Genomic DNA, 19,890 nt, shown 5'->3' with positions numbered 1-19,890 from the left:
TCGATAGATCATAAATATAAACATGCTCTGAAAATGCATGGCTGGCGTGTTGTTAAATTTTATTCTCAAATGTCACTAGAGGATATAAGCTGCTTGACTTGCAGCAACTCGTTTTCGAGGGCCCGGGGTGTCCTCAAGTTAAGTGGTCAGATGTGTGGGCCGCAAGCGTTTTTGAGATTTTCAAGTGCGGGTCCCTGATCCAGAAAGGTTGAGAGCTACTGGAGCAGCAAATCCACATGTTTCTGGGCAAAAACATGGGAAACTGTGTCTTTTTACAAATTGCACAGTCCAAGGACGACAGTTCAACAGAAAAATGAATTATCTTACAGTATTGCAATACATGTATAATTTAAATATGATCATATAACAGTGGGCCCAAAGATGTTTTTTTTGCTTTATACACCCACACATTTTTGTCGTTGTGTTGTCACTGCTGTCGTTCATTCATTCAACGATTATTTATTTTCTCAGAAATGCATTGAGGACAGAGCCCTCATGTTCAATGACGCCGACATTACAAAAGGCAACAGTGTGAGAGTATGAAAACAATAATAAAGGACATCTAAATAAATAATCTCTATAAATGTAAGTGTACCAATGATGGTCTCGTCTCATGGAGAGAGAAAGGGCCACCCATCTCTAGTGTATAACGTGCAACGGTGGTATATGGGTCACCTGTGATTAACCTTGTAGAGTCTGAGAACACATCTGCAAAAAATAAAGGAAAAACAGAACGCTCTCTTTTCCTTTGAATCCAATTGTGTTCATATTAAAGATGCTCGACAATGCCGGATGCACCACGGTGGATTCATGACTGTGTTGTGTATTCTGTGTAGATTCAGAAAACGTAACAAAAGCCAACTGATAGCATCAATATTATCGCAGACTTTGCTCTTTTCACGGGTGTCAAATAAAAAGGACACACGTGTTGACGTGTTGTATTTTACTTTCTGCTGGTAAGTCCTGGCCTCTGAATAATTCCATAATTTTATTGTCATGATCTTTGTGTAAAAGTGTATGGCTTTATCTTTGAAGAAAATATTTAGATCTCGCTCGCATCTCTCAACAAATAACTACATTTTCCCTTATGGGAGTGGAGTCCCTACACAAGGTATTTTCTAAATGGTCCATGGCCAAATACATATTTTGCAACCCATTCGTTTTTTCACCCAGTGTAAATTATCTAATGTAATCATGGGCACTACACCTCCTCTGCCAGCCTGGGGAGAGCAACAGACTGACCTCATGCTTTCTTGTTTTGGGGGTCCTTGACCACTGAATTAGAGACCCTACAACACAATAAAATCATACAAACCTATTTAATCAGAGTACAACATTGGTTGCAGTTGGATTGTTTTGAGTCTCCTTATTACTATTACAAAAATAGAGAATTTAATTACAAATGGAGTTAAGAGTTTCAGGTGATTCACCTGGTCTCGCTTTGCTTGCAATTCTATAAACTCCAGGTATGTTTTATTTTTGGTTTTAAACAAAAGTCTAGGAAGTCAGGCAGAAACATTCCTAACATTATTTAGACATTGTTCCACCTTGTAGGGTGGGTGTGATTAAGAGAATGCCACACAGGCTACTCCACTGACACTAGAAAAGCATGAGTCCGACATGAGCCCATATGAAACGTGTGAGAAATAAGCCTGACCTGGAATGACCCGTAACTGCCGGCCGCCTTCCGAACGTGTCAGTGGTTGTCATAGAAACTCCAGCTGTGAAACACAAGAAGATAATAATTAGCTGTCCTGATGAATGCACAGGTGTCAAATAAAAAGGACACACACACACACACACACACACACACACACACACACACACACACACACACACACACACACACACACACACACACACACACACACACACACACACACACACACACACACACACACACACACACACACACACACACACACACACACACACACACACACACACACACACACACACACACACACTTTCTTCCTTCTTTCATTTTCATTTATGTCTTTACTTGGAAGAAGGGAAGGTTGAAGAGAGAATTTAAGACGTGTTGTATTTTACTTCCTGCTGGTTAAGTCCTGGCTTCTGAATAATTCCATAATTAAATTTTATTGTCATGATCTTTGTGTAAAAGTGTATGGCTTTATCTTTGAAGAAAATATTTAGATCTCGCTCGCATCTTCAACAAATAACTACCATCTTCCCTTATGGGAGTGGAGTCCCTACACAAGGTAATATCTAAATGGTCCATGGCCAAATACATGTTTGTTTTGGTGGACTTTTTCTATTCTTTTTTTCTATCCCATGATTTTGCAACCCATTAGTTTTTTCACCCAGTGTAAATGATCTAATGTAATCATGGGCACTACACCTCCTCTGCCAGCCTGGGGAGAGCAACAGACTGACCTCATGCTTTCTTGTTTTGGGGGTCCTTGACCACTGAATTAGAGACCCTACAACACAATAAAATCATACAAACCTATTTAATCAGAGTACAACATTGGTTGCAGTTGGATTGTTTTGAGTCTCCTTATTACTATTGCAAAAATAGAGAATTTAATTACAAATGGAGTTAAGAGTTTCAGGTGATTCACCTGGTCTCGCTTTGCTTGCAATTCTATAAACTCCAGGTATGTTTTATTTTTGGTTTTAAACAAAAGTCTAGGAAGTCAGGCAGAAACATTCCTAACATTATTTAGACATTGTTCCACCTTGTAGGGTGGGTGTGATTAAGAGAATGCCACACAGGCTACTCCACTGACACTAGAAAAGCATGAGTCCGACATGAGCCCATATGAAACGTGTGAGAAATAAGCCTGACCTGGAATGACCCGTAACTGCCGGCCGCCTTCCGAACGTGTCAGTGGTTGTCATAGAAACTCCAGCTGTGAAACACAATAATTAGCTGTCCTGATGAATGCCTCTTTGTTTAGTTTGTCCATTATGAAATTAGTATGACATAATAGTATGTCAAAACATACTGATCCAATTCCTCTTTGGAAATCAGTGGTTTATCAATGGCCATCTGAAAATACCTTAACCCTAGCAGTAATTTGCAACTCTAGATCTTTTTATAATGGGATGAATCTAGAGTTGCAATACCCTCCATTGACTCCCCATTCATCCAATTTGCGTTTGCGATTTGCTTGTATAAACAACGTTAAACTCGCCAACATTGCAGCTCTAGGCCAAGCTTGAATTATCCTCTTTCAATCTGCCAAGCTTTTGTTTCATAAACTCCAACTCCAGATTATGAGCTACTTTCTGTCAAGAAATTCTGTGCACGTGATTCTTTTTAGAATTTGCACATAATGCAGGAGGCAGCAGCACGACCCGTTAATAAAAACGAGTGCTTCCAAACTCCAACACTTGGAAAAAGAAACACCTGCACAGAATTTCTTGACAGAAAGTAGCTCATAATATGTCTATGGTGAATTTTTATGAAACAAAAGCTCGACAGATTGAAAGAGGATAATTCAAGCTTGGCCTAGAGCTGCAATGTTGGTGAGTTTAATACAAGCAGATCGCAAACGCAAATTGGATGAAGGGGGAGTCAATGGAGGGTATTTCAAAAAATCTAGAGTTGCAAATCATGGCTACCTCAACCCTAACCTCTATAACCCTAAATTGAGTGAACCTAGGTCTGAGGGAACATTGTGACTGTCTACTGTAATATATTTTCTAAATACACCTGCATTATTTGTTTTTGGAGCCTATTTGAGTAAACATTTGACATGCTGAACTATTCAGCCCTTTTCCAAAAACAGAAAGCAGAAAACATTTGTACGGCAGAACGGCAACCAAAGCAACATAAACAAGCAGAAAGAACAGTCGTCCGTTATTCCGAAATAACATAACTGCCCACATCGCATTTCCAAACAGATATAAAGCTTTAGTGAGCACCATACCAACTTCTGATGGCTTTATTGGTCTCTCTGCTTCAGGATAGTGTTCTGCTGCCATGACACTCTGTTATAGCCTGGAGTCCTTTCCTTTGACCAGCTCTGGTCTTTGTTTGTTCATGGTTTGAGCATGTGGAATAAACTAAACTAATGCTAATCTGCTGTGGTTAGGGGGAACATGGTTCCTCAAAGTTGTCCATGCAGGGTTTCCTCATAAAGTATTCCCTCGCTCGGATGCCGCTCTCCAGTGTAGTGCCTCACTGAGTGAGTTCCCATGCCAAAACGTATCTCTCACACAATTCCTTCCAACCTGAAACTAGTCAGTCGTTGAAACAGCTATACCAGGTGAATCTCATTAACATCATGATTTCTCCTGCCCACCAATCTCATGGCACCATCAACAGGCACTGTGACACAGGGCTTTTTGTGTTATCATCCTGCACTGCATGTCATCATCCTCAACGAGGCATGGGACTGGACGATGGGCCCGCTGGCCTGCAAGCTGCTCCGAGGCGCATACAGCGTCAACCTGTACAGCGGGATGCTGCTACTGGCCTGCATTCGCACCGACCACTACGTCGCCTTTGTTCAGGCGCGCCGGAGCGTCCGACTGTGCTCTCCTTTCTACAAACGGATCAACTGCTGTGTGGCCTGGCTGCTGGCCCTCGGCCTCTCCTTCCCCACCTTCTACTTCTACGACACATACCGGCCGACACACCTGACCGCGGACTACGAGGGATATGAAGACTATGACGCAGCGACCGCTGGTTCAACGGTGGAGATTAATATAACAGACACATCGGCATCCTTGCACGCCGGCGTGGGGAACGCGGTGTGCAGGTTTCGTTTCGAGAACAACGCCATGGCTCGGCAGATGGCGGTCCTGGTCCCCGGCACCCAGATCTTCGTGGGGCTCTACCTTCCTTGGCTGATAGTGGTGTTTTGTTATTCCAAGGTCACCGTCACCCTGCTCAGAACCAAGAGTTTCCAAAGACACAAGGAGGTTTGGGTGTTGCTGGTAGTGGTGTTGGTGTTTGTCGCCTGTCACTTTCCGTACAACATCTCTCTGTTGGTTGACGCCCTCAACACGTTCTCAGTGCAGACCACGTTCTCAGTGCAGACCTGTGGGTTTTCCCAAGCCGGGCAAAAGACTTTGGCATACCTCCACTGCTGCCTGAATCCCATGCTGTACACCTTGTTCAGGGTGAGATCCAGGGTGACCTGTTGTGTCTGAGGCAGTATAGTGGAAACTAAGTTACTAAGTACATTTACTCAAGTACTATATTAAGCACAATTTTACTTTTACTTTATATTTCTATATCTTTAATACTTAACACGTGAAGGGTGCGACCCTCAAGATCGTGGAATTTTGTTTTTGCATTTCTCCATATGTCTTAGAAATGTCAATTTATAAAGCATTTTGGAGAAATAACTCCTTGGTCTTGTCACTCTGACTGTGACACTTATTAAATATTGCAGATTTTACTCCACCATAATCATTTGACAGCTTTATATATTATACTGGTCTATATGATAGCAGCATTGTTTGAGTAGGCTAACAGAGCACAAAGATCTACAGCGTGGTTGAATAAATGCAACCGTTTGACATAGCAGCATTGAATGGCAGAAATGATATGTACTGTAACAAATTAACAATGTTGCTTAATGTTATTCTTCACAGCATGATCAAGTACCAGTGATAATACTTACTTTATACTTACGGTGTCTCTCCCCCTCTCTCCATGTGTGTCCATTTGGTGTCACATGACTGAAAGAAAAATGAATCAGTGACATTTATCATATTATTGTGCTTCTTCCTATGGGTCTAAGTGAAAAAAAACTGCATTGTGTAGACTATAGAGCCTCTCAATGTGTGATTCAAATTTAGAGTCTATCAGCTGCTTTCACGATTTGTTGTAAAACATGCCCCTCGATCCCACCAACCTTGGAAAGCAATTGTGGCCAATCTGTATGGAACATCATAAATCTGTATGATAGCCACATGTTTATCACACAAGTCGTAATTTGAATGAATGTGGTGTGAATTCCTTGAGCTAAATGGAATATGTTATGCATTACGATTAGACTCCAAGAACAAAACAGAAAAGTATTTATAGAAGACATTCTGTGTGTATTTTCATTAAAATGTTATTATTACGAAATCATATAGAGCGTATAGATTGTGAAACTATAGCAGCTTTTTCCCCTCATATAGGCCTTGACCATTTATGTAGCTTGCAACCTAATAGCACTCAACACTATACTGCACACACACACACACACACACACACACACACACACACACACACACACACACACACACACACACACACACACACACACACACACACACACACACACACACACACACACACACACACAACATGTCTATCAACCAATGTCAATAATAATCCCTGCCAGTATAGACTATAATATGCATGCTGTCGATTGGACCATATACAGCCCCATCCATTCATGACTGCAATCCCTGCTTCACTGATACAACATTGTTAGAGCGACGTAGCCTAATGCTGTCGTCAGTCGTGTGAATCTTACTGGACAGCGGACAGACGAGAGGAGGAGGAGGCGGGGGGAGCAGGCAGCCAGCATCTCATCTCATCTAGTCTGTCACGCAGCTCCTCCTCAGCATCAGGACCACCGCGCGCGCACGCACTTTACGCGCTCGATCTAGGAGGCGCGTGCGTACGTGTCGTGTCGGTTTCAACCTTAGAGTATATCTCAACTCTATGGTTTCAACCTGTAGAGTCTAGTCTTCCTCTTCGGTTGTGCGTGTGTGTTGTGTAGAGTTGTAGACTTCGACGGGCTGAAAGAATCTCCCCCCTTTTTGTATCCACATCCTCAATCCTCTGAAGATAGAAATCACGTTCAAGTCAACAGGATCAAACAGGTGCGTGAAAGATTATCCTTCGTGTTGTGTTAAGGTCCCTCCACCTCTCTCTCTCAGACTCTCTCTCCCTCTCCTGTCGAGGGTATTCATGGTCTGACGTTAATTTTGACAGCGACACACACACACACACACACACACACACACACACACACACACACACCGGACTCGAATTAGCCTAATTGCCTATTAACGCTCATGATGTAGGCCGTCACACAAATTCTCGTTTCGCCAAAGTGGTTGTCTATCCAGCCTAATTAGCTATTGTTTAATGAGTTTCTGTACCGTCCACGAAGGCTGGAATTCAGCCACAATGAATTCTTACAGGTGGAATTTCGGTCAGCCAGCAGCAGGAAATACTAGACAAAAATATTTGATTCTTTCTTCTCGCTCTACCTGTCAGACTGGAAATATAATAGGGCGGTGGCAGCAAAGGAAAAGAAGAAGAAGCGTCTCGTCTCGTATTGTCACACGTTTCAACAAATAAAGAGAGAGAGACGGCGGTGCTTCAGAAGCCCGAAGAATAACTACTAGTGTCTGTGTTTTTAAATTTCTTTCTTTCTTATCCAACCAGCTGTGCCTGTGTGCTCTGACTGACTGTTCTGTGACTGTGACCATATCATTTGGGAGTCAAGAGAAGACCTGCCAGCAGTGCCATGGACGCGTTAATGAAGGGTTTCTCCAAAGCCAAGGACGGGGTCTGTTTAGTGGCAGAGAAGACCAAGCAGGGGGTGACTGGAGCCGCCGGGATGACCAAAGATGGGGTCATCTTTGTCGGTGGGTAGCCTATCTGGGGCTTGAGGGTCCATTCGGTTCCAAAAATTTACATTTAGGCTGAAGTGATCGTTGTAGATTGTCTGTGGGCTTTCAATTTGGTTAATATATGCTTCATTTGCATCTTTCGACAGGCACCAAAACAAAGGATGGAGTCACTACAGGTAAGAATTAATATATTTTTTGAAAGTCTAGACAGTATACTAATTATGTGAAACTAGGCCTAAATATCTATTGCCCCTTGTACTATAAGCAAGACAGTGGTTATATATAGAACATTCAACATCTGAGCTTTCTACAGATGTCTACTGGAATGCTGTGTCATATAGACTACATAATAAATAGTCAGATTGAATGTTAAAATAAAAGTTTTGATTGAGATCTGTAAAGTGGTTAGAGGGAATGTAATAGTGAAATAGGGCCCTATTTCACTATGTCCCTTCCTATCCGCCTCCTACTTCCTTCTGTGGGTGGGAACCATATGACACATGACAATCAGAGAGAAAGAAATCACACTCGTGTGAAGTGAGGGGCGCTCTCATCATCATACATCATCATCATACATCACATTCTGTGCTCAGCCAAACAAATCATCACTATGGGGTACACACAAACACTCAAAGCTGGGCATAGAGGGACTAGCGCCCCTCAAAAATAGAAGCATGTGGATCTCAGGATCGACACAGCTTCAATCTCCATCTCTGTGATGTATGAGTCCAAATATGGGCATAAGACTGAACAAATTAAGTCTCAGGCCATTCATTAATAGAAAGTGGCGATCAACAGCGCAACTTGTCTGTATTAAAATGAAAATGTTATATAATGGTTATCCTGGCCAAAATAATTGCGATTCACGATACAATTCAGATAATCATCAAAATATGCTTAAACATCACAATATAGAACTGATTAATATTTTGACTTTTTTTGTATCACAGGACACATTTTGTGAAATCTGTTTTAGTGAAAAGCAAACAAATATAGATTCAGACTAATCACAATGTGAGAAACAAAATACATTAGTAAAAAATGTATCTAGTTTAAAAAAGCAGATGGCTTGCTCACATCCAGTTCCTGGCTGGTGCTGGACTAAGGTAGATACATACAGTGAAGAAAGTAGTCCGCACACAGTCCGATGAAGGCCGTTCACGGCCGAAACGTCGTGTATTTACTAATGGTGTTTTAGTACAATAAAACACTACTGGAGAAAGCCTGTGTGCATGCGGACTACTTTCTTCAAAAAATCTACCTTTCAACCTGATTCCAAGCTTTCACATATTTAATTTAGTCGTGTTGTAAATTAATGACTAGTTTTATTTTCAGATCATACAGCACACGTGCAAAAACCAAACATGAAATCATAATACATTCTTCTTAAATAAGTGAGTAATAAATCATAAGGTCTCTGGATAAATAAAGGGATAAAAGTAGCAACATTGTGTGATTCATGCTCTTTAAAAAAAAATATATACAACTGGCACCGTGGCTGAAGAAAACTACTAATTTGTGGTGTTCTTTTAATGGCAACAACACTGTCACTTTTCTGTCATCAAACAGTACTGCTACCCTTGTGACTGAGAGAGTGCGACACGACAAAGCCTTGTTCCTGTTCAAGATAGATTGAAGTGACAAAAATGTCAGAATGTTCACTTTTTAAGTGGTGCAAACCACTTCTACATCCAGCTTATTAAGTGGTGCAAACCACTTCTACATCCAGCTTACAATGCCCTGTACGTGTTTGTGTGTGTGTCTGTGTGTGTGAGCATGGAACGAGAGAAGTATGTGACATGGCTGCCACCTGCTGGACGCACGGGAGTTGCACCACTTGGTTCACACTGGTGTGATTTTTCATCTTTAGTTGTGCTGGCAGAGGTGTAAGAATGATCCTACTGGCCCTAGAGTAGACCGTCTCAGAAGGAACATTGTTAGTGAAGTAGGTCAGGTCTACAGCTTTTTCATGGTGCCGATATTCATGATTATCCCACTAACGGAAATTCACCACGATAACATTTCCAGTGTATTAGCATTTTTAAAAGGCATCTAGCTATTTTGTCGACTCCAAATATTTCAACAATAGTCAACAAAACCCACTGATGCACCTAAGGCTTGTAGTTGTACGCATGCAAAAGAAAGCAATGTCCACAGGTTGTATATCATTATTTTGGTTTGTATATTTCACTTAACTCATCCATTAAAGAGCATTGGTACAAACTGGAGCAGTTAATGCTCTGATCAAATGTGATTGTGTCCCTTTCAATGCATTGATGGCATTCTGTTCCACAAAGAAGCATTATTAGCATATTAAACTAAAGTTAAAATGTTAGGTTACAATCAGCTATAGGTTAACTTGACCTAAAAATACCATCTTGATTCATCACATTGTACCTTGATCTGATCGTGGTATGTCTGAGAATCCAGTTAATATAATATAATAATATAATGTGGATGTAGGCTTTACATTTCAGCCTACAAACGGGAGTAATTTCAAGAGTGCGGCTAATGTTTGTTCAAGGCGAACGATCTCAATAACATCCTGAAGCCTCATATGTCACTCGTCGTTTTGCAGTCACACAATTATAAACCCTCTGCATCGTATTTGTTTTGTTGACAGCTTCTTTTAGCACTCATTTGCGGAGTATATCGGCATATTGTCAAATCAAGTTTGTATATTTTATTTCCATTACATGCTGTAGCTAAGATATTGATTTGTTATGTAGCCTATGTGGTGGTAATCATGTGCAGTTGAGATTGTTCAATGGGTTTTAAAAATGAAGCACACTGATGACTGTCTGTTTTGAAATTCATAACTCGGGTGAAACAGCTGACACATCGTCAGATATTTCCCCAACTCGTCAAGATGGTATGACATGACTTGAGAGTGGGAATATGTTGGGATATGCCACATTGGACTCAATCAAGTCAGGTTTACGTCAAAGATATCTTCAGCTCCCATTCTGGAACAGAACCTAGTTGTAGGACATATAGTGATCAATGCTGTAGTTACATTCAACACACATAACTGAAAGTACTTTGATGTACATTCATTCCGTTATTTTCTGTAAGACAACCCACCCCTTATTGTATCAATTTCTTATCTTCATCCTTCGCTGCTCTTCGCTGCTCTCCTCTCTTTTCCTCTCTTTTCCTCCAGTTGCAGGTAAAACTGTATCAGGTGTGTCCCAGGTGGGCGGGGCAATGGTTACCGGGGTTACCGCGGTGGCCCAGAAGACTGTGGAGGGGGCAGGGAATATTGTTGCTGCCACAGGATTGGTCAAGAAAGATCCAGCAAAACAAGTGAGATGCCTTGTATACTAGTGCGCGCGCGCACACACACACACACACACACACACACACACACACACACACACACACACACAGTTATTGCCATATTATTCTTCACCGTACAGCATTGATTATACAGCCCCCTCGTATCAATATGTATCCATAGGGCTTAAACGTCTATGTTTATCTGTCGCTCTGCCTTTCCAAAGTGAGAGCACAGAGGAGAGGTCCCAAATGGAAAACACAATGCACTGATGGTAGTAGCGTTTACAACACTACGACAAGACAAACATCAATAATTGTATAGAGAAATCCTGTTCTATTAGTCTCGCGTAGCAACAACAATAACTATTCCACAATCTCCAAATGCTAAATATTTTAGTCTGGAACTACACCTCCTGAAATTCGAGCAAAGAAGCTGCCATTTCGGTTCATGAAATTTGTATTTTAAAATATCTTTATTTTTTCATTTCTACTAAGCAGCAAGCAATTGATGATATTCATACGGCTGCCATCTTGCCAGCAAGGTGATACCTAGGTGACACTTCCCATAGAGAGCCCATTCATCCAAACAGAAACGTCCTCTCTAATTATATTAAACACTGTCAAAATCACCAACATTGCAGCTGTAGGGAAAGTTTGAATTATCCTCTTTCAATCTGTAAAGTTTTTGTTTAATAAAAATCCACGGTATCACAAGTATCAGAGTATGGAAGCGCTCGTTATCAGTAAAGCAACCTCCTCCTGCCTCCTGCATTATGTGCAAATTCAAAACAGGTGGTACGCATGGGCCGTTGAGTGATAGTCAACGAGCACTTCCAAACTCCAGCAAATCATCTGCAAGGAATTTCTTGACGGGAAGTAGCTCATAAAATGTCTACGGTGGATTTTTATGAAACAAACACTTCAGATTGAAAGAGGATAATTCAAGCTTTCCCTACAGCTGCAATGTTGGGGATTTTGATGTTGTTTAATATAATTAGAGAGGACTTTTCTGTTTGGATGAATGGGCTGTCTATGGGCAGTGTCACCTAGGGGTCACCTTGCTGGCAAGATGGCTGCGGTCTGAATGAAGAGAATATGCTTAGATGATTTCGATTTGTATTAGGATAAATTTGCGCAACTGTAAAAAAGGCTTCACTTCCGCTTTATCGCTTGCTCATGACCAGAGCTTCCGTGCTCCAGACTGTATGACGGAAGTATTTGAGGTTTCAGCCTTTTCTGGATTAAGCAGCTGGATCAATCAATCGATCATGTTCTACTTTCAACGTTTTAAAGGAAAAAAGTGATATTACTTATTTTTTTCATTAATGTTACATTATCATTAGTGTTTTGCCAATTATTTGTGTGCCTACTTGCAGTATCCTCAGGGCCCACCAGTGGGCCCCGGGCCACAGGTTGAGAATCGCTGGGTTACATGAACACAGAAGATATAGTTTCCAGCCCCCCATTTTGACAGTGACTGCCAGCCACCACACATCAGCATGTCAAAATGGCCCCCTGACCTTGAGTCTAGTCTCTGCTTCCTCTCTCTCATATTTCTTATGTGCCATTCTCCTTTCCATATAAAAGCCTGTTTTCGCGTTATTGGCTGTGCTACATTTCTCATCTGTCAGGCTGGCCACTGCCAGTCAGAGTCTACCATATTACCACAGATTCAGTTTATCATTCTCCTTTTGTTTTTTTTACTGCCTGTGCAATTCCCTTGATCCTTCTGTTTGCTAACATTCTGTTTCTGGCGGTCTCTTTCAGTTAGAAAAGACCAGGTATCAGATTAAAAAAAAAAAAAAATACTTTAACATTTAGATGTATTTTCATTAATCTTTAGCAGACTGAAACCAGACTGACCACTGCCCTCCGTGCGGCAGGAGGTGGATACTGGATGGCTGAATATACATATTAAAGCGAGGGGCTGTATAATCAATACAGTATGGTGAAGATTCAGAATAGAGATACTCAACTGTGTGCACTGCATTGATACATTAGCAGCTTGTGGACATGTTGACTGGTATGATAATGGTCTGTCTCCTGAAGTAGCTATAAAATACAAAAGTGCACCATAAAAAGTAATGTAACTAAGAGATTGGCTGAGTTTACATACTTGCATTATACTGTATTTTCAACTATGGTCCCAGTTCCAACACATATTGCCTTTCACCTTAACATTTCATTCTGCGTGTGTTTGTTTATTGTGGCATGTGATTCTGTTGTGTGACATCATGCACATTTGGTCTATTGTTGGGGGGACAGATATACAAACTTTTTTTTCTTCTAGATGAGATACATTTCAAGTTTTATTTTTAAATGATATGTCTAATATGTCTATGGCTAATTTGTCTGTCATAACCTCTCTTGAATAGTACAAAAGCATTGGGCAGAAACCTTGTTTCTCCATGTTTCATCGTAATTAATGCCCTACTTCATTATATAAGAATATCGCACAAAAGTAGTGAAAATACCTGATCTAGTATGAGCTTCTAGATCGGAAACATTGTATTGTAATTAAAAATATAATAACATTTTAAAATGTTATTATATTTTTAATTACAATACAATGTTTCCGCCCGACAGATAAGCCAATAAAATACTGCACGTCCCTGGGCGAGTGGAACACTTTAGTGTTTTGTATGGCTTCTTACACACAAAGAACAAATGTTCTGTGCTCTGCCTGTTTTTCATGGCCACCTGGCCCACCCCGATGCATTTCCAATGGAAGTCACGTGGTTTGACCAAGCACTTGTTTGATTGGGGGGAGGGGGGCAATCAACACAGGCAGAGCACAGAACATTTGTCCTTTATGTGTGTATGAAGCCTCAAGGTGTTAGTCATGATTCTCATCCTGCTGTTTCTTAATTAGAGACCGAACGCTGGGGGATCTGTGCGTGCACACACACACACACACACACACACACACACACACACACACACACACACACACACACACACACACACACACACACACACACACACACACACACACACACACACACACACACACACACACACACACACACACACACACACACACACACACACACACACACACACACACACACACACACAGATTTGTGACAACTAATATTGAAGGAAATCGTTAAATGATTTTGGGACCTCAGGGACACCCTTCATGCTGCCGGCAGTCAAAGGCATTTTAACAAAACATATTTGAACATTAGCTAGCTTACTGTATAATGAAGCAATCGGCATGTTTTGTGTCCCGATGCTTTCCCACCTTATTGCTACCGAAGCTCCCTAAGCATCCGATTTAATTTGAATCGGATAGTGGCGTTTCTAATCATCATCCAATTGGACATTTTATCTTCTATAGTGGCTTTGTAGTTTAGGTGACATTTAGATGAATTATCTGTCCCCAAGTTGAAATACAACTTAAAATAGATTAGCCTCGATCATTTACTTTAATCCCTATTTTACCTTGCTTGTTGTCTCTGGACAAGTGTCTGCTACGTGTACGTATAGATAGACGGCAGCAGAGAGCTTGAATTTGACTGGCAGTCTCGAGTGTTTCAGCCACGTCAAGCCGTTCATGTTGACGGCATTTGAAAATGAAGCCGGGCGGTTGACATGCACGTTGTTTTGTTGTGAGACAGATGCACAGGCCACACAGCATCACTCACTCACCTGCAGCTGGATGCTGCTGGCACTGATTCGGCTAAATCAATCAACCCAGCTGCATTTCATGCACGCGGTCCTTTCATCAACCAATCGGGCAGACAGCAGACGGTGTTCAGGGATGGATGAAAGAGCAGAACAGCCAGTGAGAGAGTCTGAAAACATCCAGAATGACAGCTGGAGGCTCCGCTGGCTGCAGAGGCCGTGGGACTCGTGGGAGTCCCGAGACATTCTGTGGGGAAACGAGGAACTTCTCAGAAGAAGCTGCTTAGCCGCATTCAACCTGGAGTTCCCTATGTACATTACATTGAGCATGTTATTATGGTGAAAGTTTGAATATTCTTTCTAATAATCAAATCAAGTGGTGACTTGACATAATTTGGATGTTATCTGCAATCCATTTCAAATGGATACATGTGGTTACTTACAAGACAGTTATTGTCGTTCCTCCCACATCAAATGCATGGAAGGAAGCATGAGGTCAGTCCGTTGCTCTCCCCAGGTTGGCAGAGGGAGTGTATCGCCCAGGATTACAAGATTAGATAATTGACACAGGATGAAAAAAATGGGTTGGATAGGGTTAAAATCGGGGGAGAAAAAAGGCAACAGGTAAGGGGTAAGGCACCGGCGAAAGTAGGGCCCTACGTGACGTCTACGTCAGCCGTCCGTTCCCATAGACCGATTTTTAAAACAATATAAGTCTAGTTATATATAAATATCAATGTGCTATATGTGCTGTGTGGATGATCCATATCGTATATCTTTCTTTAAATCAGGGTTAAGTGACATGTATTATCAGAGTAGACGTACCGTAGGTGAATTATTGCTAAGAGATTAGTAGCCATTTTTCTCTTGCGTAACACTCTCACTGCTCATACATATTCAGCAGTGACAGGCCACGTGATTATGGTCGATATTTCGGTTTTGACTGACTCTTTGATTTGATTGATACAACTTTCACCACAAACACGTTTTGTGGCAGAAAGGTCAGGCAGTTATTAACGATACATGAGAATGATGTCTACAATATGTGTGTGCGCGCGTGTGTGTCATCTGTATAGTGAACTGTACCTGAGCTAATGTCTCTGGCTATACTGTGTGAACAGATGGAGGCACAACGGGTGGTGTTAAATGGAGCAGCAGGAGGATGGTGTGTGTCAGCTCGACTCACACTCTTTCAACCTGTGTCTCATTAGGGAAGGTCAGTCCAATGGCATGGGTGTAGTAATCAAGGCCTCTCCACTCAGCTGGCTGGTAGAGGAGAGGCGACATCGTCACTCTATCCTTCATTAACTTTTCATTTCTCATCTTTCTCAGCAAAAATGTTACGTTACTTAACGATAATGATATTATGAAGAGACTGCCGGTGCCAACTTTATATCGTTGCTGTCGGGCACAAACCTCATGTATCCATATCTGAACATTGTCAATTGCCTTGTACATACTACAGAGTGTTGCACAAACGTGGTGATAACAGCAGATCTACAAGCTCAGATCGGCTATTATCATCTGTGGATGACCATATAGTATGGAGACAACTTGAAACCTGATTTGAAGGCTGTGACTCAGCAGCCTGAAATGTAGTTTTGTGGTTTGAAAATACAGTATATATAATTGTCGCGGTCGTCATATCTCCATATTTCAACTTTCACTGATACACTATTTCTGAAAAAAAAGGAAGTTCCCTTTCCTGAAAAGTAACGGTTTTCATCACATTCTATATCTTGCTGTTGGGTGGGAAGCTCATGTCAAAAAATTATATTTTCAGGTTTGAAATTCAAAAGTAGAAAAAATGGCCGATCTACATGCACAAAACGGGTATTTTTGCTACTTATGTGACGAAGCACATAAGTGATGAAGCACATAGCGAAGGGCATTCATTTACAAAGAAAAAAGGATTACAAGGTTAAAATAAGGTAGGGTGAATTCTCTGCATTCTTTACATTCAATGTTGTGTTATTTCAGAATGAGGACCCTACAGCTGTGCAGAATGCTGTGGAGTCACCGGTAGATGCTGACAACACTGATGCTATGTTGGTAAGACCTAGTAATGCTACTGGTAAACTTAAAAAACGCCTTGTGAAATTAGAACGATTACATTTTGAATAAGAATTAACACAACTGTGTGAAAAATGGAACGAGGTCATTTTGAAGGATAAAGATGCTTTTTGTATCACACTCAGTCTTCAATTGATATTGCTCCAAGTCTGCTTACAGGTTCCCAAATCCTCCTCTGTAGCCTACAAGTTACTGCTGATTGCTAGTAGAGCCTGACATATTACCCACTTTGGTGATGGCAGGTTGAAAGTGGCTACACTTCAGCTGCATAATTAACATAAATAAAATATGGCTGATATATTGGCCACTGGGAAGACGGACCTAGCCGCAAGCAACTCTTAGGCTTATTACACCGTAGACATGGTATGAGCTAACTGCTAAAGTACAATAAATAGTCAATAAATACCATGTCAAGGGTTGGTATTGCAACTCTAGATTCCAGATATTAAAAATAAAATCTAAGAGTTCCTTGCAGCTACTGGGAATCAGGACTAAGGGTCACCAACTGCAGTGCTAATTAGGGCCACAACTAACTATTGATTATTTTCTTAGCGATTATCCTGTCGATTACTTGCACACACATCTTACTCCGTTGTTCCGTCGATTAAAAACGACTAAATAGGCTACTTATTAAGTTAAATTGCAGTGACACGGGTCTCAAAGCCACTCTTTTAGCACATAAACGCAAACAAAGCAGATTCCTGACAATATAACGCGGTGAAATCCAGTATGGAAAAAGTCTGCTTCATGAGTTACAATTAAGTGACATTGAGAGCAATTTCATAGTGCAACGCAAATCAATGAGGAGACAATTCCTTTTGTGAATATTAACAGCGCAAGAGAGCAAAATATCATGATGCAAGGCCAATATTTGGTCTTGCATCATGGCAAGGTAGCAAGACAAAATAATGTCTACCAAAGTGTCATCATAATCTGGGACAACTGTGTTAAAAAAAAATCACACCTGTGTGAACTGAGTGGTGCAGCTCTCCCCCCACACCTCTCATTAGCAGGCAACATTGCAGCACTATCTCTCCATTTCTGGCGCCCCCTACTGGTACCCTAGTCATATACTCGTGCTCACGGCCACATAGGTGGCCACGGACATTGCTGATTGTAGGAGTGGTTGCACCACTCAAAAAAAGAACAAAATAGGCTATATATGGAAATATCCATGCATCCACTTAGCTCATAAGCAGGTGCGATGGGCAGTATCAAATGACCATAAATGAAGAAAGCTCCTGCACACTGCTCTCACTCAGCAACATCTATTCAAACACTGATGTTTCAGTCCCTCTGGTCCCTCATTGAGTTAAGATTGTTTTACAGAAATGATACCATCATGATCTTATACACATGGTTACTCCACCTCGTGTTCACAGGTGTGAGACAATCTCACTCTCCTGTAGGAGTATTTTGAGATGGGGGTCACCGACCAAATACATATAATTTTGGGGGTCCTTGACGTGAAAGTTTGAGAACCACTGATATAGCAACATACATTTTTCAGAAAACCGTTAGGATTTGGAAGACAATTTTAGAATCGCATTAGCAGACTCATGTCTTAAACTATGTATTTAAATGTATGTAAATTATTGACTACCCACAATGTTTTATAATGGAATAATTCCTTTCCCCCCTCCCTCCCTCTATCTCCTCGCCCCACCACCAGGAGTCTGAGGACTAATGGTGAACATCACTCACCATCACAAATCAACGATCCGAACATTCCATGTCACTCTGCCAAGTCCTGTTGTGCCTCGTTATGGTCCTGTACGGATTCTCTGCTCTGTCCGAGGATGTTTACTGTGTGTGTGCATGAGTGCACGCATTACGTGTGGGGACATTTATTGTATGTTTTCCTATGTATGATGTACACCTATGTATGTACAAGTGTGTGTTCATGTGTGCGAGTGCAGCTGCAAGTCGTCACCTGTGAGATGGGATGGAAGTAATTTGCCACCTCTGTTAAAACACATAGTTACCTTGCCATGATGTGACTGGCATCATTATCTTACTCTGTTTAAATTAAAAACGACTAAATAGGCTACTACTTATCGAGTTAAATTGCAGTGACACAGGTCTCAAAGCCACTCTTTTAGCACATAAACAAAGCAGATTCCTGACAATATAACGCCACAAAATGTGGAAAAAAGTCTGCTTCGTGAGTTACAATTAAGTGACATTGAGAGCAGTTTCATAGTGCAACGCAAATCAATGAGGAGACAATTCCTTTTGTGAATATTAACAGCGCAACAGAGCAAAATATCATGATGCAAGGCCAATATTTGGTCTTGCATCATGGCAAGGTAACTAGACACCACAAATGTCTACCAAAGTGTCATCATTGTGCATGCAAATCTGGGACAACTGTTTATCCCGTACTACAGTTTAACCACTTGCAACCTGGCATCCCTATTTTGGGCACATCATTATTGTTTAACAATTTAAAAAAAAAAGAAATCAACATGTACATGCACAATGTTAGAAAATAGCAAAGAGACAATCTACAAGCTCAGATTGCATAGCAATGTGTTGTCGGCTTGTACTTTGTTTGCGCAACACTGTAATGCATACATTACATAAACTAGTATAAAACAGGGTTTAAGTGGTTAAAAGCTACAGAAGGGTTAAAACATGGCAGGCTGACAAGCAGCTGTGTTGCTTTTGCAGTATGCTGTACTATAAAGTCACTAGGTCATTATGGTGTACTATAAAGTCACTAGGTCATTATGGTGTACTATAAAGTCACTAGGTCATTATGGTGTACTATAAAGTCACTAGGTCATTATGGTGTACTATAAAGTCACTAGGTCATTATGGTGTACTATAAAGTCACTAGGTCATTATGGTGTACTATAAAGTCACTAGGTCATTATGGTGTACTATAAAGTCACTAGGTCATTATGGTGTACTATAAAGTCACTAGGTCAGTATGGTGTACTATAAAGTCACTAGGTCATTATGGTGTACTATAAAGTCACTAGGTCAGCCTTACGCAGTCAGACATGTTTTAACCTGAAATGGACAACTACAATCAGCTTTAGGTTTCAGACTCCTTTGACGCAGACTGCCTCCAATTGACCCCTGGAGAGAGGCAGGTTTGTGCGGGTATGTGCGTGCGCTCCATTTGTGAGCATGTGAGTGTTCTGTCAACCCTGTGGCTTTGACGTAAATATTAATATATAAATACTGTATACCACAATATTCCCTCTAAACAGCACCTAAGTGTCTATATAAACGAACAGCGTAAACTAATCTCTTGAAATGGAAATAATTACATACTCTATTTTTGTGTGGATACTGTCCGTTTTCGAGGTTGAATATACTGGAAGTTATTAGTGTATT

At 41.1% G+C, this 19,890-nt stretch overlaps 1 protein-coding gene across 1 annotated transcript; it reads left to right on the top strand.

The window, feature by feature from the left end:
- Window positions 1-7,214: 7,214 nt before the first annotated feature.
- Window positions 7,215-19,262, top strand: LOC310879654 (uncharacterized protein). The gene is made up of 5 exons (XM_083794450.1): window positions 7,215-7,575; window positions 7,707-7,736; window positions 10,724-10,866; window positions 16,450-16,521; window positions 18,215-19,262. The coding sequence occupies exons 1-5, from the start codon at window positions 7,455-7,457 to the stop codon at window positions 18,227-18,229; spliced, it is 381 nt and encodes a 126-aa protein (XP_083650576.1). The 5' UTR covers window positions 7,215-7,454; the 3' UTR covers window positions 18,230-19,262.
- The last annotated feature ends 628 nt before the right edge of the window (window positions 19,263-19,890 follow it).

Source organism: Protomyctophum parallelum (assembly GCF_964188405.1).
Source record: "Protomyctophum parallelum genome assembly, chromosome: 21".
NCBI classification, from domain to species: Eukaryota; Metazoa; Chordata; class Actinopteri; order Myctophiformes; family Myctophidae; genus Protomyctophum; species Protomyctophum parallelum.
This window is presented reverse-complemented; position numbering and strand designations above follow the sequence as displayed.

Coding starts and splice junctions, on each gene's coding strand:
- LOC310879654 (XM_083794450.1), top strand. CDS start 7,455: ATGGACGCGTTAATGAAGGGTTTCTCCAAAGCCAAGGACGGGGTCTGT. Junction 7,737..10,723: donor AAAGGATGGAGTCACTACAG/GTAAGAATTAAT, acceptor CTTTTCCTCCAG/TTGCAGGTAAAACTGTATCA. Junction 10,867..16,449: donor AGAAAGATCCAGCAAAACAA/GTGAGATGCCTT, acceptor GTGTTATTTCAG/AATGAGGACCCTACAGCTGT.